Source organism: Leishmania panamensis (genome assembly GCF_000755165.1).
Source record: "Leishmania panamensis strain MHOM/PA/94/PSC-1 chromosome 8 sequence".
In the NCBI taxonomy this organism is placed as follows: domain Eukaryota; phylum Euglenozoa; class Kinetoplastea; order Trypanosomatida; family Trypanosomatidae; genus Leishmania; species Leishmania panamensis.
The window spans coordinates 96,932-124,797 of record NC_025887.1 but is presented as its reverse complement, the minus strand read 5'-3'; the positions used below and the strand labels follow the sequence as shown (position 1 = coordinate 124,797).

The 27,866-nt window shown below is 61.3% G+C and overlaps 6 protein-coding genes across 6 annotated transcripts; all 6 read right to left on the bottom strand.

Annotated features, from left to right (window-relative positions):
* Nucleotides 1-1,545: 1,545 nt before the first annotated feature.
* On the bottom strand, nucleotides 1,546-5,040 carry LPMP_080360 (hypothetical protein; the record flags this gene model as incomplete). The annotated part of the gene is made up of 1 exon (XM_010705865.1): nucleotides 1,546-5,040. The coding sequence occupies one exon, from the start codon at nucleotides 5,038-5,040 to the stop codon at nucleotides 1,546-1,548; it is 3,495 nt and encodes a 1,164-aa protein (XP_010704167.1).
* A 943-nt stretch (nucleotides 5,041-5,983) lies between these two features.
* LPMP_080350 (hypothetical protein) lies at nucleotides 5,984-20,905 on the bottom strand (the record flags this gene model as incomplete). The annotated part of the gene is made up of 1 exon (XM_010705864.1): nucleotides 5,984-20,905. One exon carries the CDS (start codon nucleotides 20,903-20,905, stop codon nucleotides 5,984-5,986), a length of 14,922 nt encoding a protein of 4,973 aa, XP_010704166.1.
* A 704-nt stretch (nucleotides 20,906-21,609) lies between these two features.
* On the bottom strand, nucleotides 21,610-22,086 carry LPMP_080340 (hypothetical protein; the record flags this gene model as incomplete). The annotated part of the gene is made up of 1 exon (XM_010705863.1): nucleotides 21,610-22,086. One exon carries the CDS (start codon nucleotides 22,084-22,086, stop codon nucleotides 21,610-21,612), a length of 477 nt encoding a protein of 158 aa, XP_010704165.1.
* A 779-nt stretch (nucleotides 22,087-22,865) lies between these two features.
* LPMP_080330 (isochorismatase-like protein) lies at nucleotides 22,866-23,531 on the bottom strand (the record flags this gene model as incomplete). The annotated part of the gene is made up of 1 exon (XM_010705862.1): nucleotides 22,866-23,531. One exon carries the CDS (start codon nucleotides 23,529-23,531, stop codon nucleotides 22,866-22,868), a length of 666 nt encoding a protein of 221 aa, XP_010704164.1.
* A 1,171-nt stretch (nucleotides 23,532-24,702) lies between these two features.
* Nucleotides 24,703-25,587, bottom strand: LPMP_080320 (isochorismatase-like protein; the record flags this gene model as incomplete). Its single annotated transcript, XM_010705861.1, has 1 exon — nucleotides 24,703-25,587. The coding sequence occupies one exon, from the start codon at nucleotides 25,585-25,587 to the stop codon at nucleotides 24,703-24,705; it is 885 nt and encodes a 294-aa protein (XP_010704163.1).
* Nucleotides 25,588-26,765: 1,178 nt separating this feature from the next.
* LPMP_080310 (isochorismatase-like protein) lies at nucleotides 26,766-27,524 on the bottom strand (the record flags this gene model as incomplete). Its single annotated transcript, XM_010705860.1, has 1 exon — nucleotides 26,766-27,524. The coding sequence occupies one exon, from the start codon at nucleotides 27,522-27,524 to the stop codon at nucleotides 26,766-26,768; it is 759 nt and encodes a 252-aa protein (XP_010704162.1).
* Nucleotides 27,525-27,866: the final 342 nt, after the last annotated feature.

Below are 27,866 nucleotides of genomic sequence, written 5' to 3'. Positions count from 1 at the left end.
ACTAGGGCGCCAGAATTGGCGAGCTAGCTTCATAATCTCAGGCACTGTTGTCTTCAGCAGCAGCCGCAGTGGTGGCGTCATGGGCACCCACTGATTACATTCATCCTCCAGGGATTATGCTGCGACAGTCACCTCCATTGCAGCCAACGCCGCGCCCGACAACATAAGACGCCGTTTCAGGGGGCGTATCCTGTTAGAGCCGTGGAGATGTGCGCCAGAGATGCGGTAAGGCGTTGGCAGCCACGAGAGCACATCCGCCTCGCCCCCTCCCCCTCCCCTTCAGTTCGCTCCTCCCGCTGACGTCTTTGCTAGCCAGGTCGGTATGGACGGGTGCGATGGAGGACGGTGGACAGCGGTGAGATCACGCACGAGAAGGCGATGGGCTCGGGGTGCATGGCTCGCCTCTGACGGCCTCACAAGTTGGTACGCTTTCAATCACGATGGGAAAGCCGCACCAATAGGCAGAATCATATGCGTCTCCCTGCACAGCTCGCCCATCCACAGGACGTTGAGTGTGTCTCGCTGCCGCGTCAGCAAGGCCTGCGATAGGCCAACATTGTTCGCCCTGAGAACCCCGCTCGTGCATGAACAGTGAGCAGTTGACTATAAAGAGGCTAACAGATGACCCTGCGCATGGGCTGATCGTACAGCGTTGCGGCGGTTTCGCAGTGACCGCGGATAGGGTGCAGCAAGCCCTGGTACATCCGACTGCTGAGGACGTACGACCACAACGCCCACACAAACCCTGGTAGCGGTGTGTGCAGCACCACGTTCGGCTTGCCTTGCTCTTTGTCGATCGACATGACGTCCATTGGCACCACGCGGAAAGGATGTTCGGTGGGGGGAGAGAGAGAGGGGGGGGGAGGTGGGACGACAGAGTCCATGATAAGCACGAGGAAGTAGCTCAAGGGTTGCTGCACCCACGGGAGTTCACTCGATGGACATTTCCCCAGCACAAAGTCTTTGCTTTCCGGCAGCCGGCAGGTGGTCACCGCTCTTGCGACGACGCACGCGTGGCGTCCGGCTCTACATGCCGGCGCAGCAGTGCATCGGCGACTAGGCGACAAGCGAGGATGAACGACTCTGCACCTCCGTACACATAGATACGCTGCCCAGTCGCATGAAACGGGGGTGCGCATACCTCTCTGCCAAGATCCGCCCCAAGGTGAGACGCACGAGTCTGAGTCGCCCGCACACGCGATAGCCTTTTTTTCCAGGTATGCTATGTTAAGCAGCAGTATAGGCGCAATGTGTGCGACACCGTCGCCGCTCATCAAAGATGGCGCCTTGCTGAGCAGGAAGAGAGGTCTGGACATGTCGAGGGAGTATGGGTCGATGCCGTACACGTGCGCAGACGTCTTCGGCACCTTCCTCTCGCTGGCGTGCTCGCTGGCCAGGTACGGAGAGGCAAAGAATTCCGTTGAGCAGCTCCCGTCGCAGACGGCGTGTACCTGAGGACGCCTCCACATCTGCCAAACAGCTGCGCGGCGCCTATCCTGGCGCCTCCGGAGGTGGTCAAAGAGGGCAGCACCAGCGGCCGAAAGGTCAAAGGAGACCGCCTGCAATGCCTGTCCGAGTGCCAGTGACGTGTGCTGCCTCTATGTCGCCCCGGAAAGCGATGCTGCTGCTGTTGGTACTGATACAGACCATGCTGGAGTCGAGCATACTATGCTCGCCCTCCCAATTTCCGTCCGTGATGGGCTGCGGCTGCTCCGTGGGCACGGCAACGGCGCTGAGGTTGCCGAGGTTGTCGTCGCACCGCAACGGGGCGCAACGCTTTTCGTCTCGCGGCTCCGACGGGCTCTGAGAGGCATGTGAGAGCGTAGGCACGGACTCCGTGAGATCCATGAACTGGATGACCGCACACAACAACCGCGTGATGCTCTTAGGTGGTGTCCAGTGCAGGTCACGGAGGCTCGGCCGCGCAGGATCCTTACTCCGCGAGCTGGTGAATACCTCACATGACATAACAGGCAGTAGCGTGAAATCCTCCACAAAGAGAACCAATTCTGAGAAGACATACGTGTGGCGCCCTGTGAGCGAGTTTGACAGAATACACTGCACGATAACGTGGGCGACAACAAGGGTGGCCATCGTCAGCAGCACCCCTAAGGTGCCATACGGAAGCGTTAGCCGTGGCAACCGCAAGTGCCAGTCCCGGTGCGGCCCGTGGCGATGGTGACACTGCCCCTGTTCGCGATGGCTACAGCTTAAAGGTCTCGGCACTTTGCTGCCGTTGGCGCCACCGAGGGGCATTGTCGACCGGTTCTGCGTGTGCATGATGTCTTCGTGTGGCAACGGCACTGGGGTCACCATGGTGGTGCCTCGCACATGCGCTGAGTGCAAATCCCTTTCCTGGCCCTCCGCTGCTGCTCCGGTGGTCGTGCTAGAAGTAGCAGGTGACTGCCATGAAAGAGCTTGGCGAGAGGGGGGTGGGAGTAGCGACGCAGAGGTCGCACACTCGTGCAAGTCTGCCGCGCGGTCATCACCGTCAGCGTGCCCGTCAGCTGCCGCCGGCGATCCCAGTGCATGCCTCCGTCGTCTGCTGCTCGTGTTGCACAGATGCAGCGGCGGTGGGCGAATGACGAACCGTTTCCATTGAGCTGAGCTTCGATTGCAGCTGATATTCTCGCCACCGCTGCTTGCTCTGCTCGGCCTATCTCTGTCTCTCCCTCGGCCCCTGCCCTCACCGCACCTCTCGGAGCTCCACGTGCGCCCCTCAGCACCAGAGCTGCTGCGGGTCTGCTGAACACGTTTTGGTGCCCCACCAGGGGTGTCGAGCAGGTTGCTCAAGGGTCGATGGAGGCTGCCACTAAGGCGTCGAGTGGTCCTGCTGTCGTTGTACCCGTGCCAGCGGGTGCTGCAGTGCCGCGTCGCAGGTCGCGCGACGGTGCCTGCTGGGGTGCAGCGGACCCTTTCCCATGAGCATGTCGAGCCCTTGCCGACCTGTGGAGGAAGGAATCGGTCACCCGCACCGCTGCCGCCGGCGGCGGCCGCAGCTGCCGACCCCGAGCAGGGTGAATACGAGGTCGATACGAACATGGGCAGATCCGGCGCACTGGACGGGCTCTCCGCGGTGCCACTGCGGACGCCGGCAAGGCGGTGGCTGCCGCCAGAGGTGCTGATATGCGTCTGCGTCGACAGTGAGCGCAGTAGTGCCCCTTGCGACGCGAACAGCTTCTGCGGCATCGTCAGTGTGGTTCGGTCGAAGGTGCTGAGACGCATCGAGCCACCGCCCCCGCTGCCGCAGCTAGACGCGGAGTTGGACCTGCCAGTGGTGTGCATGAGCGATATGCGCAGATGCCTTTCGGTCCGCGATGATGATGCATGCGCCGCGATAGGGATGCGCGTCACTGGCCCGCTGACGTTGAAGTTTGCTGTCGCGCAGGTATACACGTTGCCATTCCATTGCATGCTTGTGAGCTCCTGGCCCTGCGACAGCTCCAACTCCGACTCCGACTCCGATGCTGCGACTGCGGCGGCAGGAGGCATGGCTCCCTTCATCACCACTTTTCTCTGCCGTCTCTGAACGACATCATGGCAGCTGCCGTCTCCGTCATCGTCATTGTCATCGACCATCCTGTACCCCTCGCCGTCCTCGTAAGTGTCCCCACTGTCATTACCGTTGTAGAGTGGGTCCCCGTGCAAATCATCCGCCTCGCCCACAAAGGACACCGCTGCGCCGTCGAGGAAACCGTCGAAGTCGTACGGGGCATCGGTGAAACCGCTCATCGAGAGCGCACTGGCGACACTCGATGTCCGCCGTGACCGCTCCAGCACCGAGGTCGTCACTGCGGCCGACGCAGCCGGTGACGAACGTCCGCGACTGCTGACGGAGATGTGCCGCTCAAGCTGGTTGTGACGGTACACTGCAAACCCCTGAAAGCATAACGGCACCTCTACGTGCTGGCCACCGCCGTGGGCATTGGATGGAGTGCTGGACGGCAGAGGCCGAAGTGCGCCTGTGGCTGCAGAAAAGGAGCTCGTGGTGGTCGCCGCCACACCGGGAGACTGTGCAGCACTTGGGTGGACGCTTGGCGTGACGGCGGTGCCGCCTCCGAGCAGAAGTGCCGGAGTGACTTCGACCTCGGCGCCACTCAGCGATGACTTTGGAGTCAAGAGGATCAGCATCGCACCACCGAACGACACCGGCGACGTTATGGACGGCGGCGCTGTTGTCCTGTACGCAACAACAGGAGACGAGGCCGGCGTCCGAGCACCGCTTTTAGTGAAAGGGGAGGTCGGTGGTGTGGCGGTGCCGGAGAGCGGCGCGAGGACGCCGGATGTGCGTGCACTGTTGGTACCATTGCGCGGTGCCGCGTGGATTTTGTAGCTCAAGTGCTGTCGGCTTGAACGCGGCGCGTCGGGGTCCACCATGAGCGCCTCCGCGGCTGATATAGATGCTGGGGATGACGGTGAGGTGCGTCGATGGGCGCCTGATGTTGCTGTCAGCGGTGGTTCTGTCGGGTAGGCGTGTGCGATGCCCTGGAGCGGAGCCGCAGTGGCCGGCTCGCCACGCCTAGTGTGTTGAGTGCTAGGCGTACCACAACTGCTTTCCAGCAGGAGCACCTCGGCTGGTACGTCGAGAAACGGCGCATCCCCGTCTTCCCTCGTTGCCGCTGCACGGAGCAGCTCGGTTAGCTTCGGCGAGATCCGGCATCCGGCGACGACGCGGCAAGTGGCTCGACTGGCGCTTGTGCGCTCCATCGCGGCGGCAGTTCTGGCGCTGGTCACCGTCGCGGTGGGGTGAGGCGTCGAGAGAGCCCAAACAGGCGACACCTGTGACGCGTTCGTCGATTGAACTGCTGGCGCAGGAGCGGCCACGTTTACACACGTTACCGGTCGAGGCGGGGACCAAGTAAGTGAGTTGGTTGGCATCCCGTGCGCTGACAACGAGCCAGTGTGTGACGATGCCGAGTCACACTGGCTGATGAGGAGGCCGTCGCTGTAGGACCGAGTTAGTCGCGGAAGAAGGGAGGTTGATGGGAAGGACGTGACGCTCGACCCGGAGGCCGAGCCTGCCTCCGCGTCTCTCGACATTTTGGCTCACCAAAGAAACGCACACACACAGAGAGAGAGAGGGACGCGAGAAGAGCACAGGCAGGAAGAGATGACTATGGTACTCGCACGCGTGTGTATGTGCACGCGAGCACGGAGCGAGGGAGAAAGAGAGAGAGAGAGAGAGTTGGGGCGACGAAAGGGGCAAAGAGGAGGCAGAGGGGAAGGGAGGGAGAAAACCTCTAAGAGAGTAGAGGTGTGTACGGTTGCCTCTGCGTCCGTAGTGCGAAAGAGTGAGGAAATCGGCGAGTCAGTGCGCGCGCGCGAGGCTGAGTGTAGGGGGCGCAGACGAGCGACTGCCGTTTGAAGCCTTAGCGTCTCTCGTCTCCCGCTTGCTCCAGGAAAAAACAACAGGAGCAACTCTGCACGTCTCTGTCTCGGTGTGCGTATGCATGTAAGTGGCGGGGAGGTGAGATAAGTGGCTAGGGCTAACACTGCCGACAAGCAGAACAAGGGGAATAGAGGGCAAGAGAGGGAAGAGGAAGAGGAGGAAGCGAGAGTGGCATCGTTCCTGAAGCGACACATGGGGTATGTAGCAGCGCCGATGAAGGCGCAGGAACGAATGCGCCTATAGACGCCCTTGGGCTGACTGACGCTTCTTGATGATCGGGCTGCCGTCTTTACCACGTTCTTTCAACAAGCCAACTCTTCGCTCTCCCTTGCGCACACAGGGGAGAGCTAGATAGGCAGGCAGGCCTACACAGTCGCGTGAGTAGGATGAGAGTGGTAGTGGTGTGTGTGTGTGGTGGGTGGGGGGGGGGGGGGGAACACGCGAGAGGCTGACGCCACGGCCGTGCACGACATGTATCACTGCGCTCCTTTTCTCTCTTTTACCCCCCTCTCCCTTTCTGCCTTTAATAATTGCGTGACCTCTGCATCGAAGCCAAGGCCACCACTACCAAGAACACCTCGCACCCTACAACCATCACTTGATGCCTCGGCACCTCAGTGGCAGTGTCGCCTGCAAGAGGTGATGCAGGCGCTGCAAGAGGGCCGCCTCGTCGGGTGTTAGGACCTGTAGAAGACCGCCCACTTCACCGCTGGGGCTTTCCACACTGGATGCGTCCGGCAGCTGCTTGTTTATGTTGCTGCTCAACGTAGTAGTCGATCCTGCAGCGATAGGGATGGATAGACGCGGGTCAGCCGCCGTGGCACTAAGGCGTGGTGCCATGGGCGTTGGTTGAAAGAGCTCCATCACCGCACCGACAGCAGATGGCGGAGCGGCAAGCGCAACGGCGTGACGCAGCTGCGCGTGTCGCAGTAGCCGCTTGCGTTCCTCGTCAAACTCTGACTCTTTAGGAGCGGCGTCCTCGTGCGCTGGGGGCAGCTGGTGAAAGTGGCACGAGACGATGAGTAGAAAGGAAAGATAGTCGGAGACGCCCGTCCCGCGCTGCGCGAGCACGTCGGCGTATCGGGCTGCGAACACCTGCGAGGGTGAAGCAAAAGCTGCGTTGGTACGTGCCGTGGACTCAGCACCTCTGCTGTCCCCTTGAGGCCTTCCACATTGCGTGTAGAGCGCCTCCTCTATCTGCGTGAGCAGTTTGAAGACGATCAACGCCGTGGTCCAGCCAGCCCTTGTGCCACCGCCTCCACCACGTGCCCCAGCGTCGGCCGCTGACGCTCTCAGCATCGGGTGTGTTGAAAGCCGATGAGCCACGTGAGTGAGTACGGCGAGTCGATTGAATATCCTCCGGAGTACTTCAGCGGACATGTCATCGTTGTCGTGCGCAGTCGACTGTGCTGCGCGCTGTGCCATCTCCGTTGCGGTGCAGAGGCTCGTCAACGTCGCCGCTGCGGCGCGCTCCAGCTCTGCTAGGGGGTGTAGCAACTCCTTTAGCAGAACCTGCGGGGGGAGCTTGGAGAGGTGCTCTGTGCGCCACAGGAGACGCAGTGTGGCGTAGAAAATACCCTGGAGAAGTCGATCGTAGTGGCAATGGCAGCTTTGGCTCTGCGGCAGCTGATGACCATTGCGCTGCGTAGCCTCGCAGTCACCGTTGTCAGCATCGCTACTTGGTGCCTCGAGGCACGTCGCCGACGTGGTCGATGACAAATTGCCTCGGCACTTGCGTGCCCACTGCAGTCCTGCAGAGGAGGTGCTGAAGAGCCACACACTTCCGTGCGTCGTCGCACCACCACCACCACCACCTTCGTGCCCACTTGTTTCTGGGGCCGCAAAGGCTGAAGTTACGCGTCGCAGCGCCTGCAGTGGGGTCAGCACGGCACGCCAGTCGTGGAAGAGCGTTTCGGTAGACGGCGCTGAAGGCGGTACATTCGCTCCAGAAAGAAGTCGCGCTGCGAGATGGCGCACTGCCTCGTGCGCATCGACATCAACACATCCAAGCACAGTGCCGCCAGGTGCGGCAACTTGCGTCATCACTGGTGTTGCCGATGCGCGCTCCCGCCCCCACTGCTGGAGTCCTGGTGGAGGTGGAAGGCTGGACAGCGGCATGCCGAGAGAGTCGCAGCAGCGCACAAAACGTGAGAGAAGAGCGAGTTGACGCGCGTCTGAGACGGCCCCGGTGCGCCGCAAGTGCGGCGCCACCTCTGCCGCCGAGAGCGCTGCCACTGTCGTGAGTTCCAGAACAAGCGCTGCGACATCGCCAACGTTGGCGCTGCTACAGTCACGATAACTTCGACCGTTGTCGTGACGAGGGCTGCCACCGTCGCCGTTTTGCACGTGTTTCTGCAGGCAGCGCTGCGGCCCTTTCCACAGAGGTGCTGAGCACGTGCGCTTCAGAGTTGCGTAGAGGCTATACACGCGAAGACACGCAAGCCAGTCGCGGCGTATTGCCAGAGTGCCTCGTTTCCCTCCACTAGTAGAGCCGCGGTCTTCTCCACGGCTGCTGCGCGCAGCACTGGGCCTTTCGCCTACCCCGACCAGCATGCTACACAGGGCTTCCTCCAAGACACAGAGCTGCGGAAGGACTGGCGTGGAAGCCATAGATGCATGCAGCGTCGCCCCTGCTGTTGCTGAGTCGCTTCTGTGCGCAGTTATCGAACCTCGACATCCAGCCGGCATCTCTTCACTGGCCAACCATGCCCGCAACCGGGTTGCTGCAAGTAGCAGGGGCGACTTCCAACGCCCGCTCTCCTCCGTGGCCCCATGACCGCTGCCGCCTTCGCCAAGAATCTGCAACGCTCCACGGTAGAGCACCTCGATCACGTGCGCGCCGTTGCGCATAGCGGTGCTTGCATTGCCATTCTCTGTGCGCAGCCTGCCCTTCTTCGCAAAAGATGTAGGGACATCCATGTCAAGCACTTGTGCAGGTTCATGCTCGGCCATGCTCGATTCGCCAGCACTCACACCGGCCTCGCACTCTGCCATCCATGCATCACGCACCTCTGCCGCATCTTTCTCAGACAACGTGCTCAACGCGCTGAGAATTCGCCACAGCAATAGGCTCGAATCCGCGCGCGGCATCGTGTGAGAGTTGCGGCGGTCACGCACTAGGCGGTGCACTCCGCCCTTCGCCCCCTCCAAGAGGCGCAACTGGTTGTAGATGATGCCGAGGAGCGCGATACCCCGTCCCGACAGTCGCACAGACTGCTGATGATGTAGAACGTCGACGAGCACAGCGTGAACGAGATCATGGAGAGGCACCGAAGACGCTCTCACGGCAGTTCGAGCGCCGCCCTTCTCGCTCAGGCGCGCACGCTGCTGTAGTGCGAGTGTAACGAGGCACAGCGTCGCCTCCATTGCGCACGTCTCCCGCGCGGAGGTTGAGAGAGGCAACCACGGGCGCAGAAGAGTGCACAGGGTCAACCCTGCCTCTACTATACGGTGCCGAGGCTCTTTGGACGAGGATGCGGATGCAGCGAGAGCCACAGCCTTCATGAGCCTCTCCAGATAGGAGTCTTCAGCAGCTGCCGCGAGCGGCCCCAGCACTTCGCGCTCGCTGCCACTGAGGAAGTCAAGTAGCAGCTGCGGGTCGGGGTTGCGCGAGCGCCGCTGAACGGTGGCGACGACAGCAGAGAGAAGCGCATGCAGCTCTCTGCAGGAGCAAACGGGTATGACTGTTGGTTTAGTGAAGGTGTGAGCAGTCTCGCCATTCTGCTGCCCATGGGTTGATCCGCTCTGCAGCTTCCCTGACTCACAAAAGGCGCTGTGTACGGTGGCCAACAGCGTCGCAGCCGCCTTGTCACTCTCCGCCGTCGCCGTTGTTGCCGTCTTCTCCGACGCTCGGGGGAAGGCGGAGGGGTGCCCGCGACGTGCCGCACCAGTGGCAGCTGCACACTCGGTCACCACCTCCGTCACGTCGTCGTGAGCACGTTGTATACGATCCTCAACCCGAGAATGCAGTCGCGATAGGACCGCCTCTTGCGCTGATGCGTCAGCGGCAGCGCTGGGTGGATGTGCCGCAGAGATCAGCCGCAACGAGCGCGCCAGAGCGGGGTAGAAGCACTCCGCTGTAGCTTGTTCAACGTGATTGATGTGCGGCCTATTCACCTCTGCAGTTACTCGGCCTTGCACCCCTGCAGAGCGCCTGCAAGGTCCAGCAGCAGTCCCGCTGCACGCACCCGCTTCTTGGAGACGCTCTTGGCCGTGGTGAGCGGGGCGCTGCAGCGCACATACCGCCGTCACTGCTGCCATGGTGCTTTGCTGAGCTTGTAGCATCGTTATCTGCTGCGCTACTGTCCATCCTAACGTGTTTACGTGGCCTCGAACATGCTGCAGACCGCGCAACTGGAAGCAGATGATGCGCTGTGCCTCCCGAGTATTCAACAGGCCGGCTCGCAACGCAGACGACACCGTAGGCTGAGCTGCCTGCTCTTCAAGCCCGGACAGTGACACCAGTCGTTGCAACTGGTGAGCGACGTGCGTCAGCGTAGCAGCAGACGGCGAAGCACGACGCCCGCGACCTTGCACGACACGGTCCAGTAGGCCACTGCCGCACAGGTGAAGCACGTGGAGGTACGAGTGCCAGGCGATGGCATCACGGGAGAGCGCCAGAGACGACGGGTCCATGTCCGTCGCGCCTAAATCACCACTACGGCTAGCGGGCGACGTGCTCAGCACGTATGAGTAAGAAAGAGGTATGAAGGAGGCCCATGGTGCTGACCCAGTTGTGAAGGGCACCCCGGTGCCATGTGCTCCGGACACCGTGGCAGCAGCCGCAGGAGGGAGCAGTCGCTGGCGCAGTTGACGCAGAACAGCAAGCAGCTGGAGCATGTCATCACTGGAGGTGCTGTAGGAGGGGAGTCCTGCACGTTGCCGCCTCCATCCCTGCTGCTGCTCCTTCTGCAAGCGTGCATCCTCGAGCGACACCAGGTCCAAGAGCGCCTGCATCACCACTCCTGCACCGGCGGTGCTGGCCTCGGGGGCTGTGCTCTCTACTTCACCCTGGAAAGGGTCTGTTTCGTCAGAGTCCTCACTACTGCCGCGTGCTGGGTCGCAGTCTGATGCCTCGCGGCTGCCGTCACGCGGCATACACGTGAGGACAAGGCGTCCACACCGCACAAACACATCTGCGACACGCCAGACGTCCATCAATGAGGCAGAGGTGCGCGGTGGTACCCACTGCGCACCTCTCTTAGGGGTCGCAGGCTGCTTGCCGCCTTGCGCCGCAAGAGAAGAGGACTGCAGGCATATCGCTGGCAGTAAGATGCACACCGCGCCACTTACATCGTACTCGCTGAGGGCGGTTGCCCTCGCGCTTTCCGAACGGCGCTCTGCGCGTGTGTCTGGCCGCCCTGACGGTGGGGGCGAGCTGTGCTCTCGCTGCCAGGCACGCAGGTACGCGACCACCGAGACCGGGTTGCGGACCGTGACGGTGACACAGGCACTTTTGCGGAAACTCTCGCGCATGGCCGCCCGTAGCCGGTGCGTATCCGAGGCGGCAGGTGGCCACAACGACCAAGTCCGCTCCTGTGCCGCGCGCAGGTTAGCCTCTGCAGGGATCCTGCGGGGAAGCGAGGTCAGTCGTGCGCCTGCATCGCGCAGGTGTGCGCTCACCTCCTTGAGAAGATGTAAGAGCTCCGCTGCAGCCTTGCCGTCAGCCGCTTCTGGCGGATGCGTGGCCCGTAGAGACGAGCAAGACGCGGAGCTCTCCTGCGACGCTCTCTGCAAACGTGTCTGAGCGCGGCACAGGTGCTCTTTCAGGGTCACATGACCCAACGTGGGGGAGTACATGGCGACTCCGTCCGCGCCGCTGTGGCAGTACTCGTCGATACGGGCGCCAATCGCCTCTGCCTCGCGCGCGGTACTGAAGTTGGCCATAGATTCCAAAGTCATCACCTCGTCTGCCCACACTGCAGCCCAGTAAGCTGTCACTTCTCGCTTCAAAGCGTTCAACCGGCGCTGCCCACTCAAGACCCGCCGTCCCTCTTTCGGTCGTGCGGCCAGTGGCGTAGTCGTGGCAAGTCGATCACACACGCGAGATGTGAGGAGGAAGAACATCGCGTACACGTCCAGCACCGTCCTGCGGTGACGGTCTCTGGAGCAACTGCGTGGTGGTTGCAGGTTTCGTGTCGGGCGGTGCACTTCAGCGGTAATCACTCCGGCGCCGCTGCCAGCACCGCTCCGATCCGGCCCAGAGCAGTCCAACTCGGCACTTCTCAAGAGCAACGTTCGCCAGGCAAACATCACGGCATCCACCACACTCTCGCTGGGCATCGCTATCACGTCCGTCGCAAGAGCCCCATCACTGAGAAGGCGAACGCACGCGGCGTGAGACGGCGCAGTGGCGAGGTCGCGCATACACTGCGCGATGCGAGCCGCCGCTGCTGCCTCAGCAGCCCGTGCAGTTGATGGGCAGGAAGCCTTCACCAGGCGCGCACCTTCTTCGCAGGCGAGCTGGATCGCAGAGAGCGGCACGTCGGCAGCGATGCAATCCGCATAGCTGGTGCTGACGACTGAGAAGCTCGGCGCCGCGGGGGCGGGAAGCAGCAACGACGACGACCCAACAACGAAGCGGTGTTCTCGAGAGCACAGCACTGACAGCGCGTCGGCTGGTGAGCTCGACATAGGCGAAGGATAAAGAGAGCCTTGACAGCGCGAGTCAGCGGCGCCGCTGCCGTCTTCTTGCTCGTGTTGCGAGCTGCCTTCTACCTGATCGCCGTAATGCTGAAGAACACGGAGCAGGAGAGGCCTTCGTACACCTTCGGCAGTGTCAACTGGGCATTGCGCGGTGACCGTCAGCGCGCGTGATACCGCAGCAGCATGATTTCGCTCGCTCTCTCGCTGCAGCTGCAGACCTTGATAGAGCTCGAGTGCCTCAGGAAACAGGATCGCTGCAGTCTGAAAGTCGCCACGATGTGCCTGTGCCGCGGACCCATCTGCGGCTACTCCCTGAGCACGCATGGCGTACTGGAGAAGTTTTCGAGCCACACTAGCAGGCCATGGACCGCATGAGAGCATTGCAACCCGCAGCCGGCGCAGCGTCGTGGCATCCACGCAGCTTAGTGCTTTGCATTTCAGTTTGGCCTGTGGTGTGGCTTCTTCAGGAAAGGCGGCGGACCTCTGGGTGTGTGCTGCGGGAGGATATGGTGTTCCGGTAATCCAACGAAACACCGTGTGCAACGCGTGCGGAGTGATGTAGGCGAGATGCTGCACTAGCTCCACCAGCATGGACTCTCGCCTCTCGGCCACCTCTATTGCTACGGCTGAAGAAGACACGAAGGACGAGCACTGTAACGGTGATAGGGTGGGCGTTATTCCTTCATCATCTTGTTTGGAGCCGGAAGTGATGAGCGCGCAAGTCTGACCTTCACATATGAGTGATGCATCGCGCAGTACGGCGAGAATGAGTGTTGACACGAACTGCTCTAGCAATGGCTGTGAAGACAACAACGCGAGGGAGCCTGGTGAAGAGGTGCGCCGCACCCTACCACTGTCACCACAACCGAGGGTGTTGCCTGCTGCCGTCCATGCAGCGGGCAAGGCGAACTCGCCTGCCTCGTTGCTCGCCACCGGCCTCGCTTCGGCAATTGTGTTATCCACTGCACTGTACAGCAGCATCTTCTTTAGCCACTCGCACGACGGTCCTTGCGAAGCGCAGGAAGCGCTAGTGCCACCGGCGCCCACCTGCACCTGCTGCCACTGCGCTTGGTGTGTCTCTGCCAGCTGATGATGTCGCAGGAGAGGATGCATTACCACGTCCATAATCACCAGCGGATTTCGGGAGAGGAGGGCCGCGTACACGGCAAGGCGCTCGCTGTGCATCACAAGCGCCTCAGCACGCACCCCACTGGCGCGAACGGCGTCACTAGTCGCTTCAGAGTGACTTTCCTCGCACATGCGCAGGAGCTGCCGCCAGAGTGCTGTTGGCACGGAACACGTCACCCCCCTCAGCGACCTCCCTGCGGCAGCGTCACTTTCGCACCACATCGGTCGAGGCACAGCATGGCAGTCTCCGCGTGGTGTCTCCTCGGGGGTGCCCGTAGTGTCACACACATTATCGAGGAGAGCGGGAAACAAGCGCCAGAGAAGCGCCGCTTGCGACAGCGAAGGGCATGCTGCCACAGCCCGCTGAAAACCACCCACCAAGGCGGCTATCGACACCAGTGCCACTTGGTCGGGTGTGCACGCCACCACACTGTCGGCCTGCTTCTTCAGCGTGAGGTACGCAAGCAGCGTACGTTCCAGTGCTTGCATTCCTCCGGCGGTCGCTGTGCAGTGTGCTGCTTCAGTGGTGTCTTCGCCCTTGTTGTTCACGAGTGCGTCCAGGTCGATGTAACCCGACTGCAGCTGTCCCTGAGCGTTCATTGCCGCTCTGAAAGTCGCCGAGTAGGAGGAGGAGGAGTGGCGGGTGAGAGCCTCCCGCAGGACTTCCGCTGCTCCCGCCAGCCGCGCGGATATCGCGGCATCCCCGGAGGCGCCGCCGAAGTGATGCAAAACTGCGCATACGTAGAGGTGCTGCGTGCGCGACTTGTCACGACTCCACATCCGCGCACGGGTGACTTCTGGCAGCCGCGCATGGAGGCCGCCGCACCAACCAGAGGCGTAGAGATCCACAAACGATGCTGTGAGCTGTTTGAGCTGCACGCGGATATGAGTCAGTGCACTCCTGGTCATCAGCGATTTGCTTACAGAACTGATGTCACCGCCAAAATCGCCGCCGGATGTGTCATTGGCTTCGAGTAGCTCGCTGGAGGGCGATGCGGCGACAGCGTCCTCGAGGTCAAGAAGTGTCCACCATGACATGCACTCATCCAGCAACCCTGCACAATACTCAAATTCGCCGGACAGACACCAAAGTGTGCGCAGGAGATCAGCATTGGCGGTGTGTGGTGTGGCGTCCGCCTCCTCGACGAGCACCAGCGCGTGCTGCACGAGCGATGCTATGTGCCGCAGCATACCTTCAGCTGCCGCCACCCGTACGAGCAGGGCCGTGGTGCTGCCAGTTTCAGACTCCGCGGTGATGCCGATGGTATTTGGGTGACGCGGCGTCACAGCTGTAGCGGTGTCGGTCACACATCGGAGGATGTAGGAGAGAGTATCCGTCGCAAGAGAGCTGAGGTGTACGGGCAGCAGAGGCCCTCCGTCATCAATGGCTGGCAGCGAGGTACTTACGAGTCGGCTGAGGGCGCCGTAATACTGTTGCGTGGTCACCGACAACAGCTCCTGCACCCCTCCCGGCGAGATCACGCTCCTGTTGCGTGATTTGTCGAGTGGAGCTGATAATGCCGCTGCGATTGGGTTGGCTGCCAGCTGCATCAGGGGGTCCGCAGGGGCACAGCTCTTGAAAGCTCTGCTGCTGTGCTGAATCACCGCCGTCACGTACTCGATCGCAGCGGAGGTGGTATTCACCATATCAGAGGACGCGAGAGAATCGGGGATCAATGCCGGTGCTGCTTCGCCATAAAAGCTACGCGGGACAGCGAGGGGGTTGCCTTCGTCGAACAGGCGCGCATGCAGTCGATGAAGTGCCCCACTTCTCAACCGAGCCCGCCACTCGTCCACAGAGCCGCACAACCTCCGCTCGCTCGAGGTTGCCGCAGGTACATCGCTTCGGGCGGTCGTGAGAGAGGGCTGCATGTTGACCTGGTAGTCACCATCGCCACCGCTGCCCCATCTGCTGCCGCGCTCACGTACCTCGTGAGTGTGCATCTTCAACGCCCACACGTCAAGTGCTTGCAAGGCAGCCACAATCACTTGGGCGCACTCGGCAACGGCCAGGTATGCACGCTGCTGCTGCGCCGGCGACACCCACAGCACTGTCACCTCCAGTTGGTACAGCTCCCACACGTAGTCCCAGATGTAGCTCAGCAAGGCGTCGCTGTGCCGCACGAGGCGCCAAAACTCCAGGTTCACAGGTGGGACACGGCACGCGAAGATACGACGAGTCACCGCCACGGCCGCTGTTGCAGTCGACGGGTGAAGATGCGCCACATCGACCATCTCGTCAACCTCTGCGCCGTCCAGCTGAAACATCGCAGCGATCAGCCGCGCCACGACGTCGACCGTGGCGGGGCCGTCGCTGTCCGCAAAGTCAGCGGCCGAGTTGAGCGCCGCAGCATTGAGTCCGTCCGCAGCGGCGGCGGCGGCACTGTCGCGAGCGGGCCTCGATCGCGGTCGCAGCCGGCACCACCGCAGTGCGTCATGTAGTATGGCCGTCAAGGGAGTGAGAGCGCTGTCGGCGCGCAGGATGCGTAGGAGTGGGCGTGGCAGCGTCAGTGAGAGTCTCTGAACGGCTGCTGTGCAGTTCACCGCGTATGTAATTGTGCGACGAGTGGCAGCTGCAGTGGCAGCCGAAGCAGGCGTGTCCTCTCCATTGGCGTGGTATCTGCTGTCGCCCGGGACTGCACCTTGAACAGACTTGCCCCTCAACAAACCAGCGCTCTCGGTAGCGGCCCCCGCAACTGCGTCTGAGAGTGGGGCGGCACTCTCCGCCAAGGAAGCGGGTAAATGCAGCAACAGTGTCATCTCCGCATCCGCACCTCCAACCTCACCTTCCCCAAGATCCCGCATCAGTGCAGCACCGCTGTGTGGCGCTTCTCCGGAGACCACTGGGGATTCTGTTGCCACTTCCTCGGACGTCTCCCGATGAGCCGCCACATACGCTACGCGAGTGGCTGGCGGCACCGACTTCGAGGACGCCGCCGCCGCCACTGGAACGGCGTAGGTTGCGGCGTCGTCCTCGCACGCGGCCACCACGTGCATGCGTGCTAAACTCAAAAGCGAAACGTAGACGTCTACTGGCAACAGCGGCACTGCGCGAGCGTAGTTCGCACCGGCCGGCGAATTACGCAACTTCGGTGTCTTCCGCGCCGAGGCCGATGAAGGATGCGAGCGTGCTGGGTGAGACGCAGGCGAGTTCGCCAACCGCAGGTACTCCTGTACGGCGGTAGTCGAGTCACCATTGGCGTCGCAGAACTGGATGATTTGGCAAAGTTCCCCCACCGAGTGGCGCACCGACGCACCTTGGAGCACGTGATGCCTTTGCCGTGACCTCTCCAATGACGACGACGACCTCAGTAGCGCAGCTAGCAGCTGAGCGCTCTGCACTGTGCAGCTGTCCCACTCCTCGAGAAACACAGTGACACCTGAGGAAGACGGGTGCGCAGGCCTCGGCGACGCAGAGGGCTGCATCGAGCGCGGACGCGCGCATACAAGGCGCTGGAGAATGAAGTGGAGCCTGAGTTGCTCCGCCTCGTCAATGTCATCCGCAGTACCGGCGCTGGGGAGAAGCGCCAACGCGCGACGTGCCACCGCCAGGCTCTCGTACCACGCCTGCTCCACGCGTCGACGCAAACGGCGGTGAATACTTGACGCGAGAGACGACTCTTCGTGTTGGTTGCCACCCCGCTTCACCCCTGGTGCGGCTGCCGCCACCCGATTACTGTGTTGGTGCAACGCGCGCTGGTACGCCTTCCACGCGCCGGTGATGATGGCGCTTGCTAGCACCGCGCTCTCACACGGTGGTGGCAGGTAGAGCAACAGGCGTACGAGGAACGACAGCGGCGCCCGTTTCGCCGTCTCCGCAAATAACTCTACCTCTGCCAGCTGAAGGCGTCGGTGCTGGCGCTCGTGGGCGTAGAACAACGCAACCGCCTCTTTTACGCAGCGTCGCCTCGAACAGTCGCGCAGCGCCTCCACGAGGCTCTCATGCTGCCGATCCGTGAGGAGGTGTCCCTGGCGGTGCTGCAGGACGTTAAGCGCGCCATCCCCAGGTTCCCGCGCAGCAGTCAGTGGGTGTGTAAAGATGCTCGTGACGCCGTCGTCAGAACCGAGGTCACCCTCTAACACACCACCCGCCTCGGCAGTAGCCAGTAAGCGAACACACGAATTATACACCGCGGGAGTTGACGACGGCAACGACGACGCAGTGCTGGAAGAGGGCCGCGCCGCTGCATTCGAGGCTTCCTGCACCTCCTCGGGAACCGGAAAGGTGCCCGAGGCAAGAGCGAGGTGACACAACTGCTCCAGGCTCAACATTTCATAGGCTGCCGTGCAAGCCAGTCTCACCGCCTCCGCGTCCGTCGTGGAGAGTGTCGGCAGCGACGGCGGCGAAGAAGCCGCGTTGGGGGTCGGTGTCGACATGGTGGCGACGTAGGCAGCGGTGTTGCACAGCCGCATGATCCGCGTACCTGTCCAGTAGCAGACCTCGCGAAGGCGCGGCTGCAGAGCATCGGAGGCGGTCTGCAGGCTTGACTGGCTCTCCCACCACGCTGCGAGTTGAGCCGCTGGCGACAGAGACACAAGCGGGGAGCGATGTGGTGCCCCCCCGGTACTGTGCTCTGTCGACGCGGACCTCGCGCACTGCGATGCTCCCCGAGCGAACTGCGCGTGTAGCGCAAGCACGATGTTGCCCATCCCCTCCAACCACCAGCTGTGCAGTGCACCATAAACTTCGTCGCCTTCTCGCCTACCGTGTAGAAGATTTCTACGGCTATCGACCAGGGATTTGACCGCAGCCAGGAGATCCTGTGTGGCTGCTGTCAGGTTGCAGCGCGAAGGCGAGGCGCATACCAGCAAGGCAACAAGACACACGCCAGCACCATGCACCATCTCTCTCGTGAGGTCGGCGTTGCCTCCTTCCCCCGCTCGTGCACTCTCCGTCAGAGCTGCGCAGAAGCGAGTTAGCACTCGTTGCGACACCTCTGCACGGGCATCGTCTGTTGGCACCGACATGAGAAGGCACTGAAGCGCCAGCACGGCTGCTTGAGCCTGCGTCACCCCAGCGTCCGCTCGCGCTAGACCACCCTCCTTAACATCTGCCCTGAGCCGCGCCGCATGGGCACTTCGGTGCGCTCTCGAGTACCCCTCGTGACGGGCTGCCGACGACAACGACGGTCGTAGCATGAGCGCTTCAAGCAGCACCTCTGCTATCCTGAAGATCGCTGGCGGGTCCAGTTGGGAAAGAATGGAGGACAAGAAGGGGCTTGACAGGGTGTGCCACGATGGGGGCAGTGAGGTAATTGTTGTGAAGACGGAGTACGGGCACGACCCTGTCGAGGCGTACAGTCGGCTGCACACCTGCACCAGCTCGTTGTGTTGTTGGAGGAGTAAGCGGGGTACCCGGGCATCGGAATCACCTGTCCTCAGCGCGGTTGAGTTGGCGCCTCCACCGGCTCTAACGTCCAAAGCGTCTCCGTACTCGAGTTCCGTTGAACTCCCCACGGGTGACGTGCAAAGCACAGCCTCCACATCGCGAGCGTGACGCTGCCGCCAGGCGGCGTTGAGCACCATCCCCGGGCTAAGCCGTATCATCACCTCGGCAAGCAGCAGCTCCTGATCCAGCAGCTTCTCGGGGTTGCCGGGCCTTGAGCGGAGTAGTTGGGGTGGGGACCCTGATAACAGCAGCCGGCGGGAAATCCACGGTGGGCAGCCATCAAGCACCTGGCACACGAAGCAACCGGTGGCGGCCGATAATGCTATGGTGCCACTGTCAGCGCAATCGCCTTCGTGAGAGGAACGAGAGTGATGCCGGGCGCCCTGTCGTGGCACCCGCGAGGGTTTCCGCACCGCTTCCTCCGCTTGTTTGTCCTCGCAAACGAGTGGCTGTGCCAACTGCAGGGCGCCGCGGAGTTCGCCTAGGCGACGCGGTAGTTCATCCTCAGAGGCGCGCTGCAAGACACTTTCAATCAACAGCACGGCCGCACACACGTGACGTAGGTGTTGTGCACCTTTCACAGCAGCACCTGCACAGTGGCTATGCCATGAGGTGCTCTGCACGAGCAGGCGAAGAAGCAGAAGGAGAGGCGCCGAGGTGATTGCGCCTTGATCCTTGTGCCGCCTTGCTGAGGACGATAGACAGCCGGCCTCAGCGAGATAGCAGAGATGCTCCCCCAGCCAATTATCAGGCGACCACGCGCTGCTGGCATCGGCGCTCGTTGGCGACAAAACGGCGCCTTCGTCCACCTTCGGGTTCAAGGCCAGCAGACTTTCCACGAGGCGACGAGCTGCGCGCACGGTATGGACACTGTATGGCGCGACCGCCGTCGTTTCCCTCGCGTTCATCTCCCTATGCTCTGTGTCGGTGCGAGCGACCACAGTCACACGCCTCTGCGAACGCATGTGGCTCAGCGCGCACAGCTGGACGGCCGCCACGGCAACGATACACTCGCGGGCTGCAATGGATTCGGTAGCGCCTCCCACCTTTCGTGATGCGTCCAGAGAGTCGCTATTACTGCCGCCGAGTGTGGCACAGACCTCATCGGCGAGCACCAGAAGCACAAGCAGCTGCCACTGAAGCTCCGATGCAATCGACAGATTGCGCCTCGTTCGCACGATGGGGGCACCTTGGCGACAATGGCTTTCCAGCTTTCCACGCAGAGACACGTACGACTCCACAACGAACGCTGACATCAACCGCAGCTCTACCTCCCTCACCAGCTTTCCGTCCACCATCGCCTGCGCAGAGGTACCCGATCGCCAGCACAGGGCTCGCTGAAAGTGTGCACGCAGCTCTTCTTCAGCTGTGAAGCTCCGCGTCCATCTCGAGCTTCCACGAGCACGGCTGGTAAGGGGCTCCATGTGCGCTGGCAGACACGCTTCACTGCACGCACGCTGCCACGCAGCAGCGAGTCGACGCGTTACGCGAGGTTTTCTTGGCGATGACGAAGGGACCGCAGAGGACGACGGCGTGTAATCTCGCGATGCTCGCCGCTCATCCTCATACACCACAGAAAAAGAGAAGGACTTCGATGCGGCTGCGCGAGTGCTGTTCCCCCCAGTCACATGGGTGGCGCTCTGCGGTAGTGCAAGGGTGTGCAAACCACTCCGAAGAAGGCGCAGCGCGTGCCCCACCGATGCGCCACGGGTGCGGGCATCGATCCGGCGCACGCCCTCTCCCCAATGCCGCTTTCTCGCCGCTGCTTGTCCACAAGCCCTCTCGACAAGCGACTCGTCAACGGCAATGCCGCACCAATGAGCACACGCGCACAGATCCGTGATGGCAGTTGCAACTGAGTCACTTGATTGTGCATCGGTTCGGTGAACTCCGGGCTGAACCGTTGAGGACGAAAGGGGAGGCGGCGCTTGTGGCGCATGGCCTCTGCCTCTGCTGTTGCTGGGGGTGCATTTCTTTAGCCGATGCGTCACTAGAGACTTCCACTCGCGCGCAGAAGGTTTGAGGGAAGAAGCGTCGACTGGTGAGGGTGGGTGGTTTCCTGCCCCGGCAGAGGTCTGAGGAAACTGCGACGGCTTAGTTGCGGCGATGGACATGGCGTGCTGCGCTCCATTGTACAGCAGCACCACCGCCGTCGCCTGCCTTGTTTGATCAGCGCATGGCTGCGAAGCCCATTTCAAGAGCAGCGGCGGCTCGCTCAGTACGAGGCGCGTTGCAGCGGTGGACCATAACGCGTTGTGATTGCCGGTCACGGCACGCCGGAGGAGGTTGAGACAGAGACTCCACTCTCCACTTTGAGCAAGTCGTGTGAGTTGATCGATGAGGTGTCTTGCCATTCACCGTGCTGGGCACAAGGAAAACCAAGATTATGGGAAAGCAAAAGGAGCGGTGAGACGTCGGCGTCGTTAGAGTTACTCCGGGGGAGGGCTGCACAGTCACAACGTGCAAAGGAAGTAACTGCGGTAATGCACTGCACTCTGTCGAAGACGTTGTGCGCGTGTGTATGTGTTGGTATCCAGAACAGGCGAAGACGGTGGCAGCCGAGCAGAGACAACAAAGAGGGGACGTGGGCACTCGTGTACAGCCACGCGCATGCGCATCCGTGAAACCACGGCGATGAGGAGAGGCGAAGCGAGGGGAGGAGAGAGCAGTGAAAGGGTCCACGGTGCTGCAGGTCCCGCTGCTGATGATCTACGGGCAGACAGACAAGCAGGAGCGCAAACAGAGAAGAGGAGGGGACGGGCGGGGTGGGTCCAAAGGAGAGCGTTCACAGCAGCGCAACGTGAAGTAGCAGGCGTGGCACAACAGCAATTTAGCGCCTCCTCCTCCTCCTCGCAGAGTGGTCTCTCCAGAGGCCGATGCAGCAGCTCCTTCAGAAGCACGGAGCACCACCTGAGCGAACACTGTTGGCATGCGTATTACCCCAGATAGCGGGGGGAGGCACAGACGACCATACGGAAAAGATGTGCTCTTAAGACGACAACACTGTGCCAGCGCTACACAACCAAACTAAACACGCATCACCTATAAGCGGATCCTTCTACATGTTCGTCAGCGTACCAGGTGGAAGCCCCTGCATCCGCTCCCTTTCCCGCAGCTCGCGCGTCGCCGACAGCAGCGACAGGACTTCAAAGTGCCGTGCGACGCACTTGCGCGCGCAGGCATCCATCTTCTGCACCTTGACATCAGGCAGCTCGCTGCCGGCGAGTTCGGGGCGAGTGAGCTGGCTGTCGTAGCAAATGTCCCAGCATTGCTCGAGAACGAGGTTGGCAAAGTCCATCATTGTGTAGTGCTCGAGCGCCTGCCCGAGCATCATCTGAGCCTGCATTATGGGCGACAGGAAATCGATGGAGCGTTCAGGAGAATGAAGAAGAGACGAAAAGGAAAGCAAGCCAAGGCAGTAGCTCTGCAGAGTACCGTCGTGCTGGTGGGGTACAATGGGGAAAGCAAGAGGGAGCTGAAGCACCGTCACCTGCCTGCGTTGCACCTGTGAGTGGAAGACTCTCCTCGCAGGCATACAAGTTTTTAGAAGACCGGGAGACGAGAAGGGGTGTGGGGTGAGGAGAGAGGTCAGATTGACAGAAGGCTGCATTGGAATGCAGGCAGGTAAGCCACTGCAGCGGCGAGCAGATGATGGGCGGTTATAGAACGAAGAGGGAGGGGGGAGTTTTGCTAGGTGCTTATTCCTCGAAGGATGGTCAGCTCGAGCTGACAATGCTCTCTCGATCGATCGATGGGCATGAAAAACGCCAGGTAATGACTACCACCAACACCCGCCCAGCCCCCCCCCTCCGGCGCCCATACGCCGGCACACAAAAATAAACGAGGGGAGGAAGTGCTCACGTGAAAAAGGCGCGACACCCGCACGCACGCACATGCACAAGAGGGGGTGGGGGCTGAGTGTGCGAAGTCCGTCAAATCGGGGATGTGGGGTGGCGCAGAAAACGTGAAAGCGACAGGGAGAGGCTCAGACCCGCGCGAGCCCGCTCACGTGAGACGTAGAGAGCAAAGTAGAAACACACAATAGAGAAACCCCTTTCCGGTAGGAAGGGGTGGCGGTGTGACAGTAAGACACCGGGAAGGAGCGAGAGAGAGGTCCGAGGCGTTGGCGGGAAGGGGGTGGGGTAATGGCAGTGCGAAGAACCAACAACAACACCCGAGAACACACAGTGCGGCGCCCTTGTACCGCACGTACCCGCACCCGCACACATCATGCACATGCGCCCCCCCTCCTGGCCCCTCACCGCGCTTCCCCTTTTTAAATACCCTCCTCTGGCCTCCATCACTTCTACTCGCTCATTCCTTCTGCTTATCGCCGTCCTCGGTGCGACTAGGGAAGCGGGAGGGGTCGTCCGGCTTCACCACGAGTTTCATGAGCGGCCTCCTCAGAGCGTAATCGCCACGCACCAGCTGTAGAAGGACGGAGATGGTGGTAGTGAGTGTGAGGTTGTCCCACGTCGACATCTCCTGAATCGCCACATCGTGGTCGAGCTGCCGCTGAGCGGCGCAGCCATCTACAAGCACCCCCACACGAATGCCGTGTTGCAGCAGCTCGTCAGCGGTCTGCATGATGCACACATGCGTCTCGTGCCCCCACAGCACCGCCTGCTGCACCGGCAAGATGCCACGCGCCGGGTCGCCGATAATGTACGGCATCATTTCTGGCACTAACATCGACGGCTGCACCTTCTCGATCACCGGCGTCCCTTCCGGCAACTGGATGTCCCTCGCGAGACGACCCACGCCTTGCGGGTACTGCTCCGTTGCTACAAAGGACGTGTGCCGGGGCGTCAGGGCGTTGTGGATGGCAGCCATCGAGTTCGATACGTCAATGGCCGCCTGGAAGTTAGGGATGCGGCCGCGTAGCTTCTCCTGGATGTCGCAGCACATGAAGATAGTGCGGCAGCTGTCAAACTTGTGAAGCAGTCGGGACCGCGAGGCGATGAGGGCGGTCCGCGACATGGTGGTCCTCCTATGGTCACTTTGGGTTACTTGATAGGTAAACGCTTTGCTTGTGGCTCCCAGGCGAAGGGGGAGTGTGTACGAGGCCGAGCAGATATGGGGAATGGGGTGGAAAGAGAGAGAGAGAGAGAGCGGTGCGCGCCAGAGACTCTGTTGGCGAGCAGAGATGTCCGCACGCGTGCGTGTGCGTGAGTGACGTTGCAGACGTTTTTTGCACCCGATGTGAGTGTGTGATGTACGGAGAATAAGGAGGTGGGGAGAGCGTTGTGAGCACAGGTGACGTGTGTGAGTGCACGAACCTGCAGCAGACGGTGGCACGGATGGCAGTGATGCTGCACAGTGTGTAGGTATGTAAGCATACACTGTGTGTGAGAGAGAGAGGGAGAGGGAGGGAGCCGCTAAAAAGCTGATGGGGGGGGGGGAGGGGGAACGCGGGAGGCAGAGGGGGGAGGTGAGGTGAGGGGAGCGGGGGCAACACAGCATCGATGCACTTTCTCGGCATTTCTCTTTGTGTCGCTTGTTCAACTGCCCACCAACTGCCGCACTGTTCAGAGCAGAAGAGAGCGAGGGAGAAGGGGAGAAGAGGGGGAGAGGGGGGGGGGGCGATGGTCGCAGATCTCACGAGCGAACGCATTTTGAGAGTTGACGAGGACGAGATAAGGCGCAAGAAGGAGAGGAGGGGGGAATTAGGGGATGGAAGGAGGGGGAGAGGGACGGCGTGTGATCTGTGCGTGAAGAGAGAGTGGGGAGAGTCGTGAGAGCAAGCAGCTGAGACGCAAATTCTAAGGAAAACCAGCAGCAGTAGGAGTACGACGATAGTCTACTGCAGAACCGCAAGACACATAGCCACACCCACGGGAGTGAATACGCTGAGAGACTGAAGGGTGGAGAGGAGGGGGATGGGGCCCTGCGCCTCGTGTATGGGAAAGAAAGTCCGCCGGGGTGTGACTGCAAAATCGAACTGATGTGCCGTACCCTGTGAGCAGAGCAAGCGGCTAGAAATTATCAGACAAAGCAATCGCAGGAGAGGCACGTACCGGCAGATGTGGTGCCCACACTACCTGCAGCAAGTGAAACGGCCATGACCCTGTACGATTCAGCCAGGCCTTTCTCATCACCCACCTACCCCCCCCCCACCACCACGAGTAGCCCATCACAGCAGCTGTTGCATTCAGTAACCCTTTCCGGAGTAAGCAGAATTTCTCTTCGTTGCAGCATCTCCTGCCGTGGTGACGGCAGACACAGGCGAGGCAGCTGTCGCATCGCTGACAGCGGTGGCCGGATCGCCATCACCTCCTCCCATTCTCTGGCTGCTCAACTCCGGAAGTGGCTGTGTGGTGCTCCAGTCTGCGGCAAACGTCTTTAGGATTTGAATGATTGGCTTGACAAAGCGCGCATCGGATCGCGTCAGCTGCACTATCGCAGATGGCGCGGTCGTGACCATCAAGCCGTCCCAGTGAGACATCTGCAAAATAGCCGTATCGTGCATCTCCGCAATACGTGAGGTGCACCCATCAACGAGGACGGCGACGCGGATGCCGTGTGCGAGAAGCTCATCCGAGGTCTGCAACACGCAGCCGTACGTCTCACAGCCCCAGATAATAACCTGCTGCACAGGTGAAATGCCACGCTCGGCGTCACCGAGGATGTACAGCTGCACCTCTGGAACCAGCATAGAGGTCTGCACGTTCTCAGCAATGATAGCGTCTTCTGGCAGCTGGACGTCGTGGTCGGCGTGGCGGGTGTCTTGTGAGGAGTACGGCCCCGTGGCGACAAACACCGACCACTCCGGGCCTAAAAGTTGATGTACGGCGGCCATCGCCTTTGCCACTTGAAAGGCGTTGTGGAAGTCTCGGGTGTGTGGCTCCACGTCTTCCTGCCCACGACACATCATGAAGGCCGTTCGGCAGGTGTCGAACTTCTGGATCAACCGCGAGTACTCAGCGAGCTCGGACATGCGGAAGAGAGAAGAGGAGGAGGGAGGGAGGGAGGGAGGGAGGGGGGTCTGTGACTCTGCGTTGCCACAGAAGTGCGTGTGCGTGTGTGTGTCTTGCATAGAAGAGCAGGCGGCTCCAAGCAGAGGTCCGTGTGCCGGCGGCACGAGAGAAGCAAAAAAAAAAAACGGGGAAGGGGGTGGGGGCTGTCCGTGAAGGGTTGGCGCGTGGACGACGTCCTTCTGAAAGCAGCGGGCGGGCGGGCGGTGAGCTTCCTCAAACAGAAGAGACAAACGCACAGTGAAGACGACAGCGCCTTCGAGTTCGCCTTTTGGGTGCCGGCAGCACGTACGCCCTTCATGCACCGAACAAATAGCACCGCTGCTTACACCAGCCGCACTGGTGGGCATCGTGCGTAGCATGAGAGCGAGTTGTCAGCAGTTCACCCCCCACCACTCTTTGAAACAAGCGGGCAGCCGCTCCCACACGGAGATATCGATGCCGACCGGCTGCCCCACGTCCTCGGGATGTGCGAGCACGTGGGCCACAGAAATTGATGGTCAGATGGTTGCCTGTTGCGCATCATCGCATCCATTGACGCACCAAGACGTGGTGAGTCTCCCTGCACCTCTTTTCGATTCACCCTCGGCATGCGCGCACGTACCATCGAGCATAAACACGCATATACACACAGGCGCGGTGCACCTTTTTCCAGCCCCTTCGTGGAGGCAGCGAAGGGGCACTACGCAAACTCAACGACGCTAACTCAGAAGTGGCGCTACGATAAAGAAGGACATCGGGCGGAGCGAGAGTCGGTAGGGGGGGGGGGGGGTTGCGCGGGGTCGAGGATGAAGCAGGGGGGGAGGGGGAAGAAGAGCCGATGGGTGGTGGCAAGAGAAACGATCCTACTCAACTCTCTCGTTACGCCCAGACAGACAAGCAGGTGAAGAAAACGCAAAAGACCCGCTTCTCCTCTCCCCTCCTCCTTGCCCCTGACAGTTTCTCATGCGCCGCCACGCGCCGTAGCGCGATGGGGGGAGGAGAAGGGCAGTAAGAGGAAAACAGGTGTACGCTCAGCAGAACATCCAAGACAAGCAGTAGCAGCGCAGGCTGCATATGCGGGAGAGACAGTGCGTGAGTGAAACAGGGGGCAAGCTGCCAGCGCGTACGTGCAGGAGTCCGTTCGGTGCAGTGCCGTCGCCCTCTCTGTGACGCGACGGCACTGCAGCGATAGGTGTTCGTCTTCCTCCACCTGGAGCCAGCAAGCTCTACACTCTGCCTCGTCTCAGCCACCGCAATGTCACAGTTCGCGCTCGCGCTCCTGCGGCAGCCGCGTCGGGTCCTCAGAGCGCCTGTATGGCCGCTTGAACACGTGCCCGCCATCTAGTGAGAGCTTCATTACCGGCTTCCGGAAGATTTCGTCCGCTCGCACGATCATGGCGTACATGCCGATGGAGCTCGTCAGCAAAAGCCCACTCCACTTGGACATCTCCATAAGGGCGACCTCGTGATCGATACGCCGCTGTGCCGCGCAACCGTCCGTCGTAATCGCTACACGAAAGCCGCGCCGCAGCAGCTCGTCAGCGGTCTGCATGATGCACACATGCGTCTCGTGCCCCCACAGCACCGCCTGCTGCACCGGCAAGATGCCACGCTCTGCGTCACCGTATAGGTACGGCAGGGCTTCTGGCACTAACATCGACGGCTTCATCTTAGGGAAAACGGGAGTGTTGGGCGGCAGCTGGATCTCGTGGTAGAGGGGTCCCACGCCTTTCGGGTACTGCACAGTGGCTATCACATTGCAGTAGGTCGGGCCCAGCATCTCACAGAAGAGCGTGATGTTGTTCGAGACGCGGATGGTTTCGTGGAAGCCGGGAATTTTGTCGGCCAGCTTCTCCTGCATGTCGCAACACAGGAAAAGGGTGCGGCACTCCGTGAATTTGCGCAGGAGCTGCGCCGAGTGCACTCCCCGCTGCGGCACCGTGACATCAGTGTTGGGTCTCACGATCGCCGGCGGCAAACTCGTACACAATGAGCTGGCGTCTTCTGCCTCATTCATCGAGGTGAAACGGTGCTGAGGAGGTAAGGTGTTCCTAAGTTATCGCTGCGCTCAGTCCCTTTCCGCGGTAGCCGAAGATGAGGTCGTTCTGCTCGAAGGACTGCTCGCGTATTCACGTGAGTTTTGCCGCTTTGTTTCGTTGTTGGAGGAGGAGAATGACACCCCGTCGCTGAAGGTCGAACTGAACAACAAGGGGAGAGCGAAGGAGAGGTAGTAGTTGCAGTGGGTGTGGGAAAAAAAACGCTGAGGGAGCGAGCAGCGCAGGGGAGGCATAAAGCGGGGAAAGAGGGGAAGGCAAGAGTTCACTTCCGCTCCCAGCAGTTGCGAGATTGAGAACAGCCC